The sequence below is a fragment of the Gymnoscopelus microlampas genome (assembly GCF_963454915.1).
Source record: "Gymnoscopelus microlampas genome assembly, chromosome: 9".
NCBI classification, from domain to species: Eukaryota; Metazoa; Chordata; class Actinopteri; order Myctophiformes; family Myctophidae; genus Gymnoscopelus; species Gymnoscopelus microlampas.
The window spans coordinates 41481318-41499845 of NC_139946.1; the positions used below are offsets into that span (position 1 = coordinate 41481318).

At 40.6% G+C, this 18528-nt stretch overlaps 1 protein-coding gene across 1 annotated transcript in view; it reads left to right on the forward strand.

The window, feature by feature from the left end:
* LOC311051540 (uncharacterized protein) overlaps positions 1-18528 on the forward strand; it is a gene marked incomplete at both ends in the record, with an annotated part of 81956 nt that overhangs the window by 1519 nt on the left and 61909 nt on the right. Inside the window, one exon of the mRNA XM_084066117.1 lies at positions 143-597. Within this exon, the coding sequence (XP_083922243.1) occupies positions 143-597 (455 nt within the window). The remainder of the gene's footprint in view (positions 1-142; positions 598-18528) is intronic.

Here is an 18528-nt window from a genome sequence, read left to right on the forward strand (position 1 = left end):
TACAGAACTGATTAAACACTGCAACGTTGCAATTTTCTCTTGGCCATTACAAAGACACTTGTGGAACCACTGCATGATAAAGTGTAGTTAACACTCAAACATTGAATTGCTTATCCATAATTGTATTGTATCTTTTACCTAGACGTCCTGCTCCTCCCTGTGTGTAAAGAGGAGATTTCTCCTGAGCAGCAGAAGACGAGCTCCAGTCTGGTCCAGGAGGAACCAGAGTCTGCACAGATTAAAGAGGAACAACAGGAGAGGAGCCTCAGTCTGGTGCAGGAGGAACCAGAGGCTCCACAGATTAAAGAGGTACAGGAGAAGCTACTTCAAGGACAAAAGGAGGCTGATGGGTCAAAAGAGACATTACTAGCAGTGAAAAGTGCAGATGATGATGACAACCTGGAGACAGAGCCTGTAGCCAGCACCTCAACTGAACACATGAAAACACAAGTGTATGTAGAGGACTGTGGAACATCAAAACCAACCGGTGATGACCAGCACCTCTCTCCACACTGTTCTGAATCTGACACCGAAGACAGTGATGACTGGGAGACCAGGGAAGATCATTCAGATTTAAACACACGCAAGACACAACATGTGGAAGGACAAATATTGTCTTTGAGCAACAAGCTATGCCATGACCTCAAATCACCAAAACAAAGTCCCCCCATGAGGAGTCACACAGGGAAGAAAATATTTAGTTGCGCAGATTGTGGCAAAATGTTTAATCAAAAGACACGTTTGACGGTGCACACAAGGATTCATACCGGAGAAAAGCCCTATACTTGTAAAGTTTGTGACAAAGGCTTTAGTGAAATGGGTAGTCTGACAATACACATGAGGACTCATACAGGGGAAAGGCCCTTTATTTGCACAGTTTGTGGAAAAGGCTGTAGTACGAAGGCACATCTAACATTACACATGAGGACTCATACAGGGGAAAAGCCCTATACTTGTACAGTGTGTGACAAAGGCTGGGCTGACATGGGAAATCTAAAAGCCCATATGAGAACACACACAGGGGAAAAGCCATTTACTTGTGAAGTTTGTGTCAAAGGCTTTAGTAAAAGGAGCATTCTAAAAACACATATGAGGACTCATGAGGATACAGGGGAAGAGCCCTTTACTTGCACAGTTTGTGGTACAGGATGTAGTCAAATGGCTGATCTAAAAACACACATGAGAACACATACAGGGGAAAAGCCCTTTACTTGCACAGTTTGTGGTAAAGGATGTAGTCAAATGGGTGATCTAAAAACACACATGAGAACACACACAGGAGAAAAGCCCTTTGCGTGTACAGTTTGTTGCAAAATCTTTAGTCAAAGTAGTCATCTAAAAAGACACATGAGGACACATACATAGGAAAAAAATATTTATGGATGGATGAGTACTTTTTCAAAGAAGGCACTTGAGGTGACATTATTATGACCATCTTAGTCCATGCTCATACAGGGGAAAAGCCCTATAGCCTACTTGCACGACGAGCGGCAACGGCTTAAGTCAAATTGGTATCTAAAACAAATACTGTAAAAATATATGGACAAAGCCAGCCCGGTTGGTTTCTACAGACCATTTTGAAGGCAAATTGAAATCTGCCATCTTTGAACTTCCGGCCCTGAAATGGAACCGGAAACGACTGCTATTGGCGGCAACCACATCGAGGTTCTTCACTCTGTAGAACCAGTAGAAGCGCTAGAAACTACTTAATCATTAATTTTATCAAATCAATGGGACCATAATTTACGAAACGCATATCATGATGATGTAAAAAAAAAAGAAAAAAACTTTAAACTAGCGATTGAAAAGTGTTTATGAAAATGTTTACTAAGGTAATAAGATAAAGTGTATAGTCCTGCTAAAACTTAATTCACTCGTATTGAGAGCACATTTTCCTGCAGTCTTCACTACCTTGCACGGGCCATTAGAACTACATGGTTTAAGAGAACCCGGACAAGAGGTTCAATTCCACGGCTGATCTAAAAACACACATGAGGACACACACAGAGGGAAAAAGCCTTTAGTTGCAGCGAATCCTTTGGTCAAAATACACATCCTAAGAGAGAAGATGTTTATTGATGAGTCATTTTTTTCCTTTCAAATAAGACATTTGAGTTGATGCATTATTATGACTGTTCTAGTCCAGATTGACAGCTTCCTTGTTGATTTTAATTGATTATTACTCATTTTTACCAGAGTCAGTTAATTTGAAATGCATACATTCAACATGCTGTGCTATACAATGATTGTTATTGTTTTTTTATTGATTTGTTCAGTGTGAATCTAGTAACGTTAAAGATTGACTCTGTTATACCTGTAAAAAACAACAACTATGTTTATATTTTCCAAATAAAGGTTTCAAAACTACTTTTTTATGTGCTCATTACAGAAAGGTCAGAAAAGGCCACAATACATGTGTTTCACCTCCTTTCATTCTGGAAATACTAGTACTTGCCCCGCTACTACTGTGAACAATACAGTAACAAGAACAGCTTCATTTTACGGACGGTGTAGTGGGGGTCCCATTTTCATCTCTCTCTCAGCTAAGGGGTCCTTGGCCTGAAAAACGTTGAAGTACCCTTGCTATAGACAGTCTCTCACCCTGACCCTACAGAGTGCTGCTGTTGTACACCATCACAAGAGACCAGAGAGAGAGAGAGAGAGAGAGAGAGAGAGATTTTTAAAAGCTCTTTATTAAAACCACTCCTTTCCAGTTCAGCTCATAGCATTACAATAGTTAACCAATTCAGCTCATCTCAAAATCATAGTTACACAAAAACAAAAACTAGAAAAAGTGCTCCTCGGAGCACAGGTCTCCGCCAGGTCAGGTAGGTTATTGTGGCCTCCTGTTGGCGCTATAATAGGCCAATGTGAAAAGGGTGCCATTTCTTCTTATGCCTTGCACGGCAATCGGACACTGCATTCATGATTTGAAGCATTTTGTTCAAAAAAATGTGTTTTGCTAAATTAGACCTGCTGGTGGAGCTATAACAGGCAAATATTACAAGGGTAGCATTTGTTCCTCAACATAGTGTGAATGTGCGTGCAAAGTCTGACCACAATCGGACGCTGCGTTCATGATTTGCGGCATTTTGTTCAAAACGGGCCACTCCTGCAAACTTTAGATGTGAATTTTAGCCAATCGGGATGGAATATGAAAAATTAAACAAATCCGCCTTGATCACATGACTATAGAGATCATGTGTACCGATTTGCGTGAAATTTGGATAAAATCGGAAGGAGTAATGTAAAGAAATATGTTTTACATAAGTCTGCCTCCTGGTGTCGCTATAAAAGGAAAATGTGAAAAATGCAGGGCAAAGGTTTTTCCTTGACCTCTAGGGAATGCGCATACAAAGTTTTACGCAGATTGGTGCAGTTATAGGTAAAAACACGTATCGGGCTGTTATAGCGCCACCATGAGGCTGATTAGAAAAATCTCAAGTGGTATTTCTTCCTCGGCATAGTGGGAATGTGCGTGCAAAGTTTCACGGAAATTACATGCTGTGTTCATAATTTGAGGCATTTTGTTCAAAACGGAGCAGTCCTGCAAACTTTGGAAGCCATTTTTAGCCAATCAGGATGGAATATGAAAAATCTGAATGACCCGTTTCGTTTAATGACTATAGAGATACTGTGTACCGATTTGCGTGATGTTTGGACAGAATGTGTAGGAGAACTGTGAAAAAATGTGTTTAGCAAAAAGCGGCCTCCTCGTGGCGCTATAACAGGCCCATGTGAAAAAATTGGGGCAGAGGTTCTGAATTGGCATCCAGGGAGTGTGTGTGCACAGTTTCGCTGCGATCAAGCCAACGGTGCGGGAGATTAGCTGTCCACAGACGGACGGACGGACAGGGGGTAAAACATACTCTTTCGCCATGCCTTTCGGCCTGGCGGAGACAATAAATAATTATAACCTTCCACTAGAAACAAAGAACCAGCTCTCCCTCTTCCTGTGGTAAGCACAACACCCCCTCAACAGCCCAGATGTTATTGAACCCTTCCAGATCATTTGTTAACTTATAGTAAGCATGCTCAACCCTAAGTCGGGCAGCTACCATCCCTGTTAAAACCTGCACTGGATCTGTAGACCCTTCGCCCTTTATCTTATTTCTCCTTGTGATCCAGATTGCAAGTTTAGCCATTCCAGACATAAAATTGAGCAGTGTATGTACAATCTTTTTTGCTGCAGAATACTTTGGACCAAAAATGAATTGTTCAAACGAAAAAATCACACCTAATCCTGAAAACCACAACTTTACCAAATCAAAGACACCCCCCAGCCTTGAACACCCAACAAATAAATGTTCAAGTGTTTCTGGTTGTGGACAGAAAGGACAGCCCACCCCTATACTTGGATCCAGGTGTGCTAGGTGTCTATTAGTGGCAATAGCCCCATGCACAATCCCTTCGGGGAAGAGTGCGGGTCAAAAACCCCAGTCCACCTCGATGCTCTAATTCCTGTCAGAGAGCGTACATACGACACCTTAACACAAATTTGATAGGCTTCTTTCTTTTCCATTTTTCGAGAGAGAGAGAGAGAGAGAGAGAGAGAGAGAGAGAGAGAGAGAGAGAGAGAGAGAGAGAGAGAGAGAGAGAGAGAGAGACAGAGAGAGAGAGAGAGAGAGAGAGAGAGAGAGAGAGATTCATCCAATTAAACAGCTAGATGAACCCAGATCACTGGCTGCTGCCCACCAGTGTGTGTGTGTGTGTGTGTGTGTGTGTGTGTGTGTGTGTGTGTGTGTGTGTGTGTGTGTGTGTGTGTGTGTGTGTGTGTGTGTGTGTAAACCTGCAGCATTATTAATTTCACAAGTCCCAGAGGTCTCCTGTTCTCCTGACTTCATTGGCTGCAATGCACGCCCCCCCCCCCCCCCCCCCCCTCTCTCTCACACACACACACAAACAGTTGTCCATTCTCTACCAATTAACTTTTACCCCACACACACACACACGTTCAGACAGAGCTGAGGCCGGACTTTTACCACACACACACACACACACACACACACACACACACACACACACACACACACACACACACACACACACACACACACACACACACACACACACACACACACACACACACACACACACACACACACACACACACACACACACACACACAGTCCCAAAGGGGATCCTTGCAAGTGATCAATATTGAGAGCCTTCTGTTTCACTGCCCTGATCACTGGTTATTACAGGCCAACACATGTATACATAACGCTTACTCCAGGCATCACACACAGCACAGTACACTCACCACTCACTGCCTCCAGTTCCACACCACACACATGCAATCATGTACACTACACAGTGGTGGGAAAAGTACTCAAATGTTTTCTTAAGTAAAAGTATCAATACTGCAATGTAGAAATACATTGCAGTACAAGCAGTACATCTGTTACGAGTAAAAGTCAGGAATTGAAAATTTACTTGAGTAAAAGTACACAAGTATATGGTATAAAAATGTACTTAAAGTACAGAAAGTACTCATAGTGCAGAATTTCCCATTTCAAGTTTTCAAATCTAGAAATGTATAAACATCTTTATTGCATCGCAACGCATTGTGAGCTTGTACATCGGCTATTTTCAAATGGCCAAAATGTATATAGGGCTGAAGTGGTTAATGTATGTTTTGTAATAATATTCAAAATCTACAAAGTAACTAGTAACTAGAATCAGAATCAGAATCAGAATCAACTAAAGTTTTCAAACAATTATAGTGGAGTAAAAGTATATTATTTGTCTCTGAGATGTAGTGGAGTAGAAGTAAAAGTACAGGAAATTGGAAATACTCCTATAAAGTAAAAAATACCTCAACATTGTAAGTAGATGTACTTAGTTACTTTACACCATTGCATGTACATGTACACATAGGCTTATATGCATTCATAGAGTGCTCATTTTATATAGCGTCTCTGTCGGGTGGAAAACTTGTATGTGCAAAACTGTTACTTTTCAGTTTTGCATGCAGTGGGACGTGTTGTGAGCTTGTAGATATTTTCGCTACTGACATTGTTGTATGACGAAGTACGGCATACGTTTACCAAAATAAATCATGAAAAGTTGACATGGAGATACAAGGTTTTCTGCCTGACAGCAACGATAGGCTAGTCATCGTAGTGAGTCATTAATCTTAGTCATTATAATAAAAACAGGTAATAATGTACTAGCATGGCATCGCCAGACCAATACACAAATGATCAAACTTAGCTTGCAGATTTGTCAGAACTCCCTGGCAAATATTGTCTGCCTATGTATCAATTAAATATAAAATACGGACATTAAAGGTGTATTTCACCCAAGAAATTACTTTATTTCTATCGTTTCCTTACCCGGTGGTGTCTTTGACTCGCGGAGAGTTGTAGTTTGTAAAAGATTCCTTAACAGTGAATCCAGCATCCAAACATGAAGAAGAAACGTAACGAATGGAATTAATCCGAGACCTGTTTAACAACAGCAAAACTATATAAAAATGTGTCCATGAAGTCCAGAACACAGCTAATTTTTGGATTCTGGATTCAGCGTTAAGGAATGTTTTACAAACTAAAACTCTCCACGAGTCAAAGACACCACCGGGTAGGTAAACACATTTCTTGACTACTCCTTAAACTGAACTTAACTGAACCCCTATTAAAAAACTATAATGACGTGCCCAAAATAGGTACCCCAGGTTCAAAGGCAGATCGGCTGCCAGACCAATAATTTTGCCACCATTATTTCAGAAAAAAATGTCATATTAATATAGTATCGAGATCAACATGACTGTACAAGCAAGGCCAGATGGAGCAACTCAAGCCTCCAGGCGAGTATTGTGTTATGGATTAGAGCAGCTGGATTTTACTGCATAAGTCTAAAAAGTCTTTATTGCGGCCTCACACTATTGTCAAGAAAACTAATATCCTCCAGCATTATCCTCTTGGATAATGCTAGCCACATGTAACTTTCATAATAAGAGCACATTGCAGTGTTAACTCAGATTCCACAAACATCAAAAGAACAACCACACTCACAAAATCTGAGTATTTCAAGGCATTTAATGTGCAGCAACAGTCGGCAACAACAAACATGCTTCAAACTTTTGGCCTTCATCAGCGCTGACGGATGCTGACAAAGGTCAAAAGGTCAAAGCGCCTTGTTGCTGACTGCTACTGCTGCAGCATATTAAATGCCTTAAAAGACTTATTTTGTGAGTGCGGTTGTTCTTTTGATATATTTATGATTGCTTGGAATCTGCACCACGACAGTGATCAAAGTTTCTCTCTTTAGTTGAGCGCATGCACCGAGCCTTTGAAGAACTCAGATTTCACCGCAGCAGCAGCTGAAGATCACGAGAAAGGTTTATGATAATTGGTAAAAGTTTACAGCAATGGACATAGTTCGGGTGTGTGTGTGCATCCCTGGGTATGAGGAAAAGTACAGTTATAATATTTAATCGTATCGTGAAGCCAAAATCGCCTATCATATTGTGAGTGAGTGGTCGCACCCCTATTATTCTGCTGTTTAAATTGATTGATTGATTGAATATTTTATTAGGCAAAAAATGTAAAACAGCACAGTTACATTTAAAATACTTTGTCTAACAGGTCCGTTCATAAAAGTCCTTGCGGACTTGTTTCCGATGAGGGCCTTGGTATTCAATTCATAGACATATATAATGGCTCCACAGTTCGAATATCATTACAGAAAAACAGAAAAAAAACACTATGTACAACAAAAAAAATAAAAAAGGGGGGTAAGATATGTACAAGAACAGGGGGGGGGGGGGTCGGCTGTCTAACGGGAAAATGGTACTACGTCCTCTTTTGGCCTCCTGAAAGCCTCCTGAAAATCACACATTTTGGCAAGTCAAATTATATAACGTGTGTCGTGTGAATGAGAAAGAAATAAGCAGGGGAAATGAGTATAATTGTGTGATTTTCTGGACTGTGTTTTACAGTTAAGTGGATACTGGAGGAGTCCCATGGGAGTAAAAATGTGCGCAGTGTCATCCTGGACAGGTTCATCTCAGTTCAACTCTGTGTGAAGCTAAGCTCTGGGCTTACTTCTTTATTAGTCTAACCGGTTACTGAAGGGCCACGTTAGATTATCATGTGCAAGTGTATGTGTGTGTGTGTGTGTGTGTGTGTGTGTGTGTGTGTGTGTGTGTGTGTGTTAACAATAATTTAACTCTTGAGAGCGTAAAATGAAACCAAATGGACCCGTACGGGTCCATTTGGTTTCATTTTCTATAAGATCTATAAGGGTCCATTTGGTTACCAACTCTCCATCATTTAGCTGGGGACCACATGGAACCACTGCGTGGGGACCCCGGACCACTGGTTGAGAACCACTGAAGTAGGGCATTCATTTACGAAAAAAAAAACCCCACAAAAGGTTAGAATATGGAGATGAGCGGTTTCTGCCCCCAACGGCAACGATACAGTGTGTCTCCGTCTCCTCTCTCTCTCCCTGTAATGCTCCAGTGCCAGAGAGTTAAGACTCAACTAATTGAATGTGATCAGTCAGCCCAGAGGACCCTACAGCTGCAGCCTCCTCACCACTCACACACACACAGCAGACAGAACTGTGGTGGGGTGAACTCAGAGAGGACAGAGCAGAGGGAGGGGAGCAGAGTGCCCAACTTACACTTACACTTGAGGGTAGAACACCCTGCCATCATCGGCTTAGTAATGAGCCAAACAGGCTGTGAGCGCGCGTGCGTACCATGTACCCTCCCCTTTGACACAAGTGGTTCTCAAACCTTTTGGTTTGCAACCTTTGCAGAAAGAAAGCAAACATCTGCTCGCGATCGCAAGTTCCATTGTGTCAATACGCCGAATCACGAATGCCAACACCAAATAATTAAGAGGCCGCAGTTATTCATGCCGCATGCCGAGCCATGTCGCAAAAAACAACGATATTCATCACAAAGATTAAAAAAACATGAACATTCAAATACTCACAAGGAAGATTGTTTTTCCGCCTCCCGTAAATCATCTTGAAATCGCAAAAAAAAATTATAGCTCTGTGCAGCTTCTCTGAAGGGTCCCCAAGTACCACCGTCCACGGGAAAGAAGAGCAAAACAAGAGGATGAATAGAGCAGCGGTTCTCAAACTTTTCCATGTCCGACCCTCAAATTGTATTCGGCTGCGGACCCCCATCTGAAAATGTTTTGTGCCAGGGACCCCCAGAAGAGAAGATTTGTATTAAAAAATGTTGGCTATTGTTCCAATAGCCAACGTATGGATATGGATAAAGCCAAAAAATATGGATAAAGTGTATTAGCAAATTTTGCTGGGGGGCCTCTGGAACCTGGTGCCCACTTTGAGAACCACTGGAATAGAGCTCAGTACTTTAACACTTGCTTTTACACTAAGTACGCGTTGTGAGCTTGTAGATCTGCTATTTTCAAACATTTTAGTACTTTTTCTTTTGGTAGGCTACTTTAAGTACATTTTGATACCAATACTTTTGTACTTTTACTCAAGTAAATGTTTAATTCCGGACTTTTACTTGTAACAGAGTATTTCTACATTGCAGTATTGATACTTTTACTTAAGTAAAACATTTGAGTACTTTTTCCACCACTGACCCTGGGTAAATAAAGAACAAAACCCTCTTATGATTTTCTTGATCTTGTTGCATCAGATTTGCTTTAACGCGTACCTGGAATTCTCATATATTTTTTAATACATATCAAGTGACAGGAGAGTCGAGGTGTGAAATTCCCAGGTTCCACTGTAATAGCGGGCCAACATTAACTAAATGTCATGGTGTGTGTCGGGGGGGAAAAGGACCCAACTGCAGAACAACAAGGCGGAGCAGCTTCCATACAGAGAATTTATTGAAACACATAAAGGGACAAGGCTTACAGGATGGTGAAGCAGGCAAGAGGTCGTAACTGGGAAAGCAGTCCAAACAGCCAAACAAAATCCAAAAGGGGGAGCAGGCAATAGCCCATAGACTCCAGGGACGAGACCAAGGTCAAACACACAGGTAAAGCAGGCAGAACAGAACCTGAGATGGGACTTTAGGAAACTATAAAAGTCTGACAACTACAGCATGAGGCTAGGGAGTCAAGGCAGCAACACTTGCTTCTGTTCTCTGCTTTAGAATCTGTTAGGCAGAGAACAGAGTGAAATTAACTGCTTGTATATTGATTGAGTTACTTTTCCTTTTTTCTTTCTCTTCAGCACTGTAACTATATGTGTTATGTTTGACTTATTTTGTTTTATGCATCCCAATGTCATTTAATAGCAGTGGTGGAAAGTAACATGTACTCAAGTACCATTTTGAGGTACTTTTACTTTAGTGGAGTATTTCCAATTTTCAATACTTTTACTTCTCCAAGCAGCTTGGGGAGCCTCGCCTCTCTGCTCCCTTTTTCACAAAAGCAAATTAACATCTGGGATGCGAACGATTTCCAGGTCACGCTTGAGGGATGAGGATGGAGGAGACAGAATTTTTAGTATTAACCAAATTGCAATACCTTTATTTCTGCCTCCTCCGCACTCCGTCCTCCAGTGTGGCTCGTGCATCGTTCACGTTCTAATGTTAATTTTCGTTTTGAAGAGCCCGAGAGCCCGAGAGAGGAGGCTCCCCAAGCCGCTTATGGTGCACGATCTGGCGAGAGTACATCGAGTGTATCCTTCAGCGACTTTAATGCCTTCTTTGCGGGAACTGTTGAGTGACTATCTGTTTGTTATTGGATGCTGCAGCGGACCGTCTCCTCAGGCTATGGGATGGAAACTACACTGTCTGGGAGATGGGATCCAAAAGCTGCAGACAAATGGATTCAGAGCAGAAAAAATGTTTGATCTATAATGTAAACATAATGCAGTGCGCGTGTCTGTCAACGGCCTGAGAATTAAAACTGTAAGAAATGGGTCAATGTGCTATGTAACTCTGCATAACAATGATAAACAATGACCTTCATAGATTGTCTGCTTAACAATCTGTTTGAGTCATGATAATATTCTGAAACCGCATTCCTTACATGATCTAAGGCATTCTCAGCCTTACTATAGTTATTTCTACGGTAATGGATATTTTTCATCCTTTGCTGAAAACCCTCATTGAAATTTGGCCTTCACAACTCTTTCTTTTTTCTTTTCCTTTTTTTTTCCAGATTAGATATTTTGTGCAGAAACTATTTCCTCACTTTCCCAATCACCCTCCAGAAACTCTTATCGATGCAGTCCTTGCCCTAATCAAAAGTGTCTTATTTCAATGATATATGACTCTATAGACTTCCGAAAAAAACATCTGATTCTAATGAGCTCAGAAGTACTTGGCAGACCCGACCAGAGTATAGAGTTCTCCGATGAGCAATGGGACTCTCCTCGTCTAATAAGTGCGAGGTGCGCAACTTGGAATGCAAAATCCTTCACACACACTGCACGAAAGTGAAGCATGTAATGGATGTATGCAGTGGTGGAAAAAGTACTCACATTGTGTACTTAAGTAAAAGTATCAATACTGTGATGTGAGTGGAAATACTCTGTTACAAGTAAAAGTCCAGAATTCAAAATTGACTTGAGTAAAAGTGCAAAGGTATTGGCATCAAAATGTACTTAAAGTACCAAAAGTAAAAGTACTCATTATGCAGAATGCCCTATTTCACACGTGTTCAAAATGTATACAAATCTTTTGAAAATAGCAGTGGCTAATGTATGTTTTGTAATAATAATCAAAATCTACAAAGTAACTAGTAAAGTTGTCAAATAATTGTAGTGGGGTAAAAGTACAATATTTGGATCCGAGATGTAGTGGAGTATAAGTAAAACTATTGAAAAGGAAGTACTCCAGTAAAGTAAAAAATACTTGAGTAAATGTACTTAGTTACTTTACACCACTGGCATGTAATGGATGTATGCAGACCGTGTCCACATATTGTGGTCGTTCCCCAAACTAAATCAATGCTGGACTGAATCTTTGAATCTTAATAGAAGGCTTTCCGATCCTACGGCTTTTTACAGCATGAGATTCTGTATTTTTTCTAAACTGGAGAAAAGTAGGTTTTGTCTGAAAGGCCCCCGAACCAAATTACAAAAGATATGGAGACCTTTTCTGAGCAAGTTGAACACATTACCTATCACACCTGAGGTTGATTAGCTTTATATTTTGTATTCAAATTGAAAATGTACTAAAATAAATGCACAATGATATTTAGTGTGTTGTATTACCTACTTAAAGCCAGTCTTTGCAAGTTGATTTTCATACTTAAACTAATGTAATCCTTTGAAGCCTCTCGATACTGTGGTTCATTGTGCTCTGTGCTTTATCACTGGAGATAAATTACTCGTTCATCCTTGTATTTCATATGAAAAAGTTGGTTGTTCCTCTTTAACTAAGAGAAGGGAATAACACTATTATACAGTGGTGTAAAGTGACTAAGTACATTTACTCAAGTACTGTACTTAAGTACACTTTTGAGGATTTTTTACTTTACTGGAGTATTTCCCATTTTCAATACTTTTACTTCTACTCCACTACATCTCAGAGGCAAATATTGTACTTTTACTCCACTACAATTATTTGAAAACCTTAGTTACTAGTTACTTTGCAGATATAAATGATTACGTTATAAAACATACATTTACCACTTTAGCCCTATAGGCTATTTGAAAATAGCCGATCTACAAGCTCACAGATGTACCACAGGTAAAAACGCAACTTTGCAAAACCAGACGCTGTGCGCCGGCCCATACAAATGGAATGAACTACAGAAAACCCTGAATTTATAGCATCAAATATTGACCTCTGACATGTGTTGGATCCTTTGATCTATTCTGCATGTTTGTTTACGGCACAAATCCATACCTTTATGACTGATCTGTTCTTCAAAAAAAAGTTTGTTTATAAGCACTTGTATGACGAATGTGTTTTATGAAGTACCCTCAGTGTTTATTTGTACGAATATGTTTACATTCACGCAGGTCACTCTTGAAAAGTTGATTTTAATATCGATGAAACTACCTATTAAAAATTAAAACTTTATATACTTTACTCTAAAAGCAAACAAAGCACAGTATGCTTTATGAAATGGTCAGGAGCAATGTCAAATGTAAAAAGAGGTGCATGAGCCAACCAAACAGCTACAGGGGTTATGTCGATTGTGATGACAGATGTACTGCATTTAAAAAGCTGTGGTAACATTGTACCCTCTTAGCATAGAAGGAGTAAGGGCGCGGTCCCACCGCAATATTCTTTTACCTTTGGGGCAGAATCTGCCAATGCTTTTTCAATGAGAATCGTGTGGATTGATGGTCTTGCGCATCGTTCTGCATGTCGCACACACCTTGCGTTTATGCGCTCAATGCTGCTTTTCCCCCTCTGTCTAATTGGGTGAGTCGAAGGCGGACCGTCCCAAGACTCAGGAAGCGACACGGTGCTTGCGATAGAGCAACTGGCTGTAGCTGTTGCATGGGAGGGTCCTGAAAGTGAGTGACAGGTGGGTGGGTCACTGGTTATTGGGACAGAATCCTCTGTAAGCTTTTAGAATGCGCTGGCTGCAAAAAACTGTCGGCCGCACACAACCTGAGTTTAACAGCAGGCAACATATTTTCGGAATTAAATTTCATTAGAAATGTCATTTCCGCGATGGGTGGTTTACCAGAGTAAGAATGAGTCATAATAACCACTATTATAAATAAAAAGAAAACACTTTCTCTATTTTCATTCAGAGTCATTGGAAGCAAAAATTGTCCAACAGTTTCAAGAATTGTCAAAAGAAAGAAAAAAGAAAAGCAAACAATCAATCTAAAAGCCTGTAGACTGGCTATTTTCCCTTTTTTTGTACAACAAAGTATATCAGGGTTAAGTAATTAACCTGAACGCTGATGTGCTTGGGCGAATGTTTTTCATGTTTTGACTCGGGTCCTTGACTCCAATAGAGTGGATTAATAAGTGTTACCATAACACTAAAGTCGTCACATCAACTGTAATGTCCAAAGATTAATAACCCAGAATACAGTAACACATAATACAATGGAACACGCCTCACAAACACCATGCAGATGCTTATACGTTAATTGCTCTCTCTCTCCCCCTCCCCTCTCCCCCACACATGTAGCCATGTGCATGACCACAATAACTGTAATAATAGTATATAGCCTATATCGAAGGCTACTAGATGTGAGCTCTAGTTTAATTAGATTTGTACACGCTCAGAGGGTTTTGCTGTGAGAGGCGCTCAGAGTTCAGGCCACATGGAACACTCTTGATAAGAGTGGATGATGTAGGCAATGATTTGTACAATGAAGAGGGTGAAAAGGATGAGCCTACATATTCACACCGTCATCCATCAAGCATCCGCTAGATAAAGACAGCACTCCATTATCTGTTCTCACAGTACTCACTGTCTCCCAACGAGACCACAATTACTTCTGGCTCTGCCACGGCACTAACATCACGCGTGCGTGTGTGTGTGTGTGTGTGTGTGTGTGTGTGTGTGTGTGTGTGTGTGTGTGTGTGTGTGTGTGTGTGTGTGTGTGTGTGTGGCAGCACGGAGGTGAAGCGCCGGTGAACGCCAAAGATGTTTTTATAACATCTTAACAACCACACCCGTTGTAACTACCACCGTTAATGTAGTTGGTGCAGATTTGAGAGCTCTGCGTGTGTGTGTGTGTGTGTGTGTGTGTGTGTGTGTGTGTGTGTGTGTGTGTGTGTGTGTGTGTGTGTGTGTGTGTGTGTGTGTGTGTGTGTGTGTGTGTGTGTGTGTGTGTGAGTGAGTGAGGAGCCAGAAGCTATACAGTAAGTATGTTTGAGAGAATGTGCCTGAGAGAAAGGAGATGTACTGTAGCCATATAACTATGTCTGTGCGTGTGTGCATGCGTGCGTTTGTGCGTCCATCTGTCCGTGCGTGTGCGTGTGCACATGCACACGTTCATGTGCTGAGTGAGAATGCAAATGTGCATTTGTGTCTGTTCAAGTGAACATGTGTATGCATGTGTGTGTCCACTTATACTGCACTAGTGAGTGACAGTGCCATCTACAGGCCAAAGTCCCTGGCTGGGTCCTGTCACTGTAGGAGCTCCAGTGGGCTGTCACAACAAGCTCCCCCTCATAGATCAAAACCTCTGCCAGGGAGGCAGGGAGGCAGGCCTTGGAAATCATTGTTATTCAATGTAGTTGAAGGGTGGGGAGGTGTGTGCGTGCGTGCGTGCGTGCGTGCGTGCGTGCGTGCGTGCGTGCGTGCGTGCGTGTGTGTGTGAGAGAGAGAGAGAGGTGACATAAGGGGTTGTGTATTTGTGTGTAGGTGGGGGAGGACAATGTGCAGATATCATATTCACATCAAGAAATCAAAGCAAGACTAGTAGTCTGAGTACTGCCTGAGAGTAGAAGACAAAGCAAAGTACAAACCATAAATCAATCAGAAAACTGGAACAAGTAATGTCTACTCTTTTTTAAGACTGAGAAGTACTGGTACAGGCTACCTATGGAGAGGCAGGGGCAGAGCACAGAGAGAGAGCAAGAGAGAGAGAGAGAGAGAGAGAGAGCGAGCAACAGAGGCGGACGGACGCTTTCTGTCTCTGTTCAGGACCATGTACAGAGCCTGTTCAGGACCATGTACAGAGCCTGTTCAGGACCATGGACAGAGCTGCAGTGCTGATTTGACTACCTGCAAGTCCAAAACACAGGGGAACTAGGGGGTGGGGGTGTGTGTGTGTGTGTGTGTGTGTGTGTGTGTGTGTGTGTGTGTGTGTGTGTGTGTGTGTGTGTGTGTGTGTGTGTGTGTGTGTGTGTGTGTGTGTGTGTGTGTGTGTGTGCATGCCAGATAACGGGACTTAACGGGGAGCTCAGGAGAAAGGGACAGTATACTAGCTAGAGTTACTTATTTGATTCAGACACAACACGCACGTAGTTGTAGATATATGCTAACAATATGCACATCTCCTCTGCATGAAGCACCCACCTCAGTGTCTGGTGAGGAAATCCCCAGCGCTGACAGAGGGCTTTATAGAAAGATTCAGAGTCAGTACTCACATGTTTTACTTAAGTAAAAGTATCAATACTGCAATATAGAAATACTCTGTTACAAGTAAAAGTCCGGAATTAAAAATGTACTTGAGTAAAAGTACAAAAGTATTGGCATCAAAATATACTTAAATGTCCAAAAGTAATCATTATGCAGAATGTTCCTTTTCACAAGGTATCATTATGTATGAAATTGATTAAAATCTTTTGAAAATAGCAGAAAGTATATAAGTCTGAAGTGGTTTTGTAACAATAATCCAAATCTACAGAGTAACTAGTAACTAAAGTTTTCAAATAACTATAGTGGAGTAAAAATACAATAATTGCCTCTTGCCTCCGGAGTAGAAGCAAAATTATAGAACATTTGAAATACTCCAGTAAAGTAAAAAATACCTGAACATTTCACTTAAGTTCAGTACTTGAGTAAACGTACTTAGTTGCTTTCCACCACTGGATGCGGTTTAAGATGCTTAGAGTCGGCTAATAGCCGACTCTTGAGAGAAAGAAATGTTAAGTCAATGTTGTATTGGTGGTGACCGATTTGTAGCTGCTTTGAAATCCATAAATGCTGTACCGAGACGCTCTGTCTTAAGTCAGCTCTGTCTTGACCTTGGACATGGTGTTGGTACTGCTCTGAAGCTGATGTCCTCAAAGTTGGAAGGCTATTGAAGCCTCTCGGCGGTGCTTAGCTAGTTCGTGTCGTGAGAGGAATATCAAGCAGGACCAGAGACCAGTGTTGATTTCGTCGACTAAAACGATGACGAAAAATGTTTGTCGACTAGCTTCTTTCACTGAAAAAAATAAAATAAAAACTAAGCTATGATGACTAAAACTGAGACTAAATGTATTGACTATTTCGTCAAGAAAAACTAGACTAAACTAAACTAAAAAGGGAGGGACTAGTGGACAAGAGATCAAGTAGAACTAAGCAAAGTCATTTTATGTTTGCTTGCGCTCGGGAGTTGCGACCAAAAGAAAAACATTTTATGAAAAATACAACATGTTTTTGTGTCCCAGATTTCAAAAGCTGCAACAGGCACGGTATATCAGAGGTATATCAGAGTGCATGGAGCCAGAACCTCAGAAGTGCAAAGATGATGTTCTAAAACGTGTTTTCCCTTTCTGCCAGGAAATGTGTGGATGATAATGTAAGAAAAAAAAACGCTTTTTTTTTTAAAGCCTCAAAAGGAGTAAAAGGGGGGAAATTGCTTAGAAGAAGGGTGTTTTCACTTCTATGGTTCTCTGGGGACCCTGGCTGAAAGGATGTACATCTCTTCAGTGCAAGATCATTTTCAACTCCAGAACTCATACCTAATCTGATCAATACCGTGTAATGAGAGGTGGAATCAAATTTGCGCTTGACAGGAACAACCTTACAAGGTTTTTCTTCTTTTCTTTTTTTTTTCTCTCTCCATGAAACCGGTAAAAATGTGATTTATGCTTTTAAAGACCTGAATGTTCAATGGGGCAACCTATAACAAGGAAGTAAAAAGCCTCGATTTATGGCATTTCAAGACCTGGATGTTGTAATATCGTATCAGACATGGCGGAGAGAGGATGATTGCAGCCATTATAAGACAGAGATCAAATGAAGACATCACACATAGAAAACCATAGTTGTAAAGATAATTTATACTTGCTGAAGCATCACTTGCTGAAAATAACGACACATTGCATCTTGATGTTTTGCTCAAATTCAGATTCAGTCATTTTATTCCAGTGACAGTCGTACAATGAAGCGTAAGTATATGCCAGGCAGTGGTGGGAAAAGTACTCAAATGTTTTACTTAAGTAAAAGTATCAATACTGCAATGTAAGTACTCTGTTACAAGTAAATGTCCGGAATTCTAAATTAGTTTGAGTAAAAGTACAAACGTATTGGTATAAAAATGTACTTAAAGTACCAAAAGTAAAAGTACTGACATGTTTGATAATGTTTGAGCTTGTCGATCGGCTATTTTCAAATAACCTAGGTATAAAATAGGGCTAAAGTGATAAATGTATGTTTTATAATGTAATAATTTATATCTGCAAAGCAACTAGTAACTAAAGTTTTCAAATAATTGTATTAGTGTAAAAGTACAATATTTGCCTCTGAGATGTAGTGGAGTAGAAGTAAAAGTACTGATAATTGGAAATTCTCCAGTAAAGTAAATATACCTTAAAATTGTACTTAAGTACAGTACTTGAGTAATGTTACTTTACACCACTGATGCCAGGTATTGCAATAAATGCACAATTAAGTGTTCTGCTAGGTGTACAAATGCCAAAACACTGAAGCTATGTTTCCTTTATATAGTCCTATATGAAACAATTAAATAATGATGGCCCTTTTGAACACTTAAGAAGATTGTCACAAATCATAATGTTTATACTGTATAGGCTTTGAGGATCAACATTAGGCACAATTTAGACTGAGCCAGTTGTTGAAGCATTGTAACATTAATTAACACGAGTGAAATGTAGCCTATGTGTGATGTGGGAGTTACAGTATGTTATATTTTATCTCTTCTCTGCAGCTGCACTATTCTTCACTGTCACATTAAGCAAAGAAATGGCGAAAT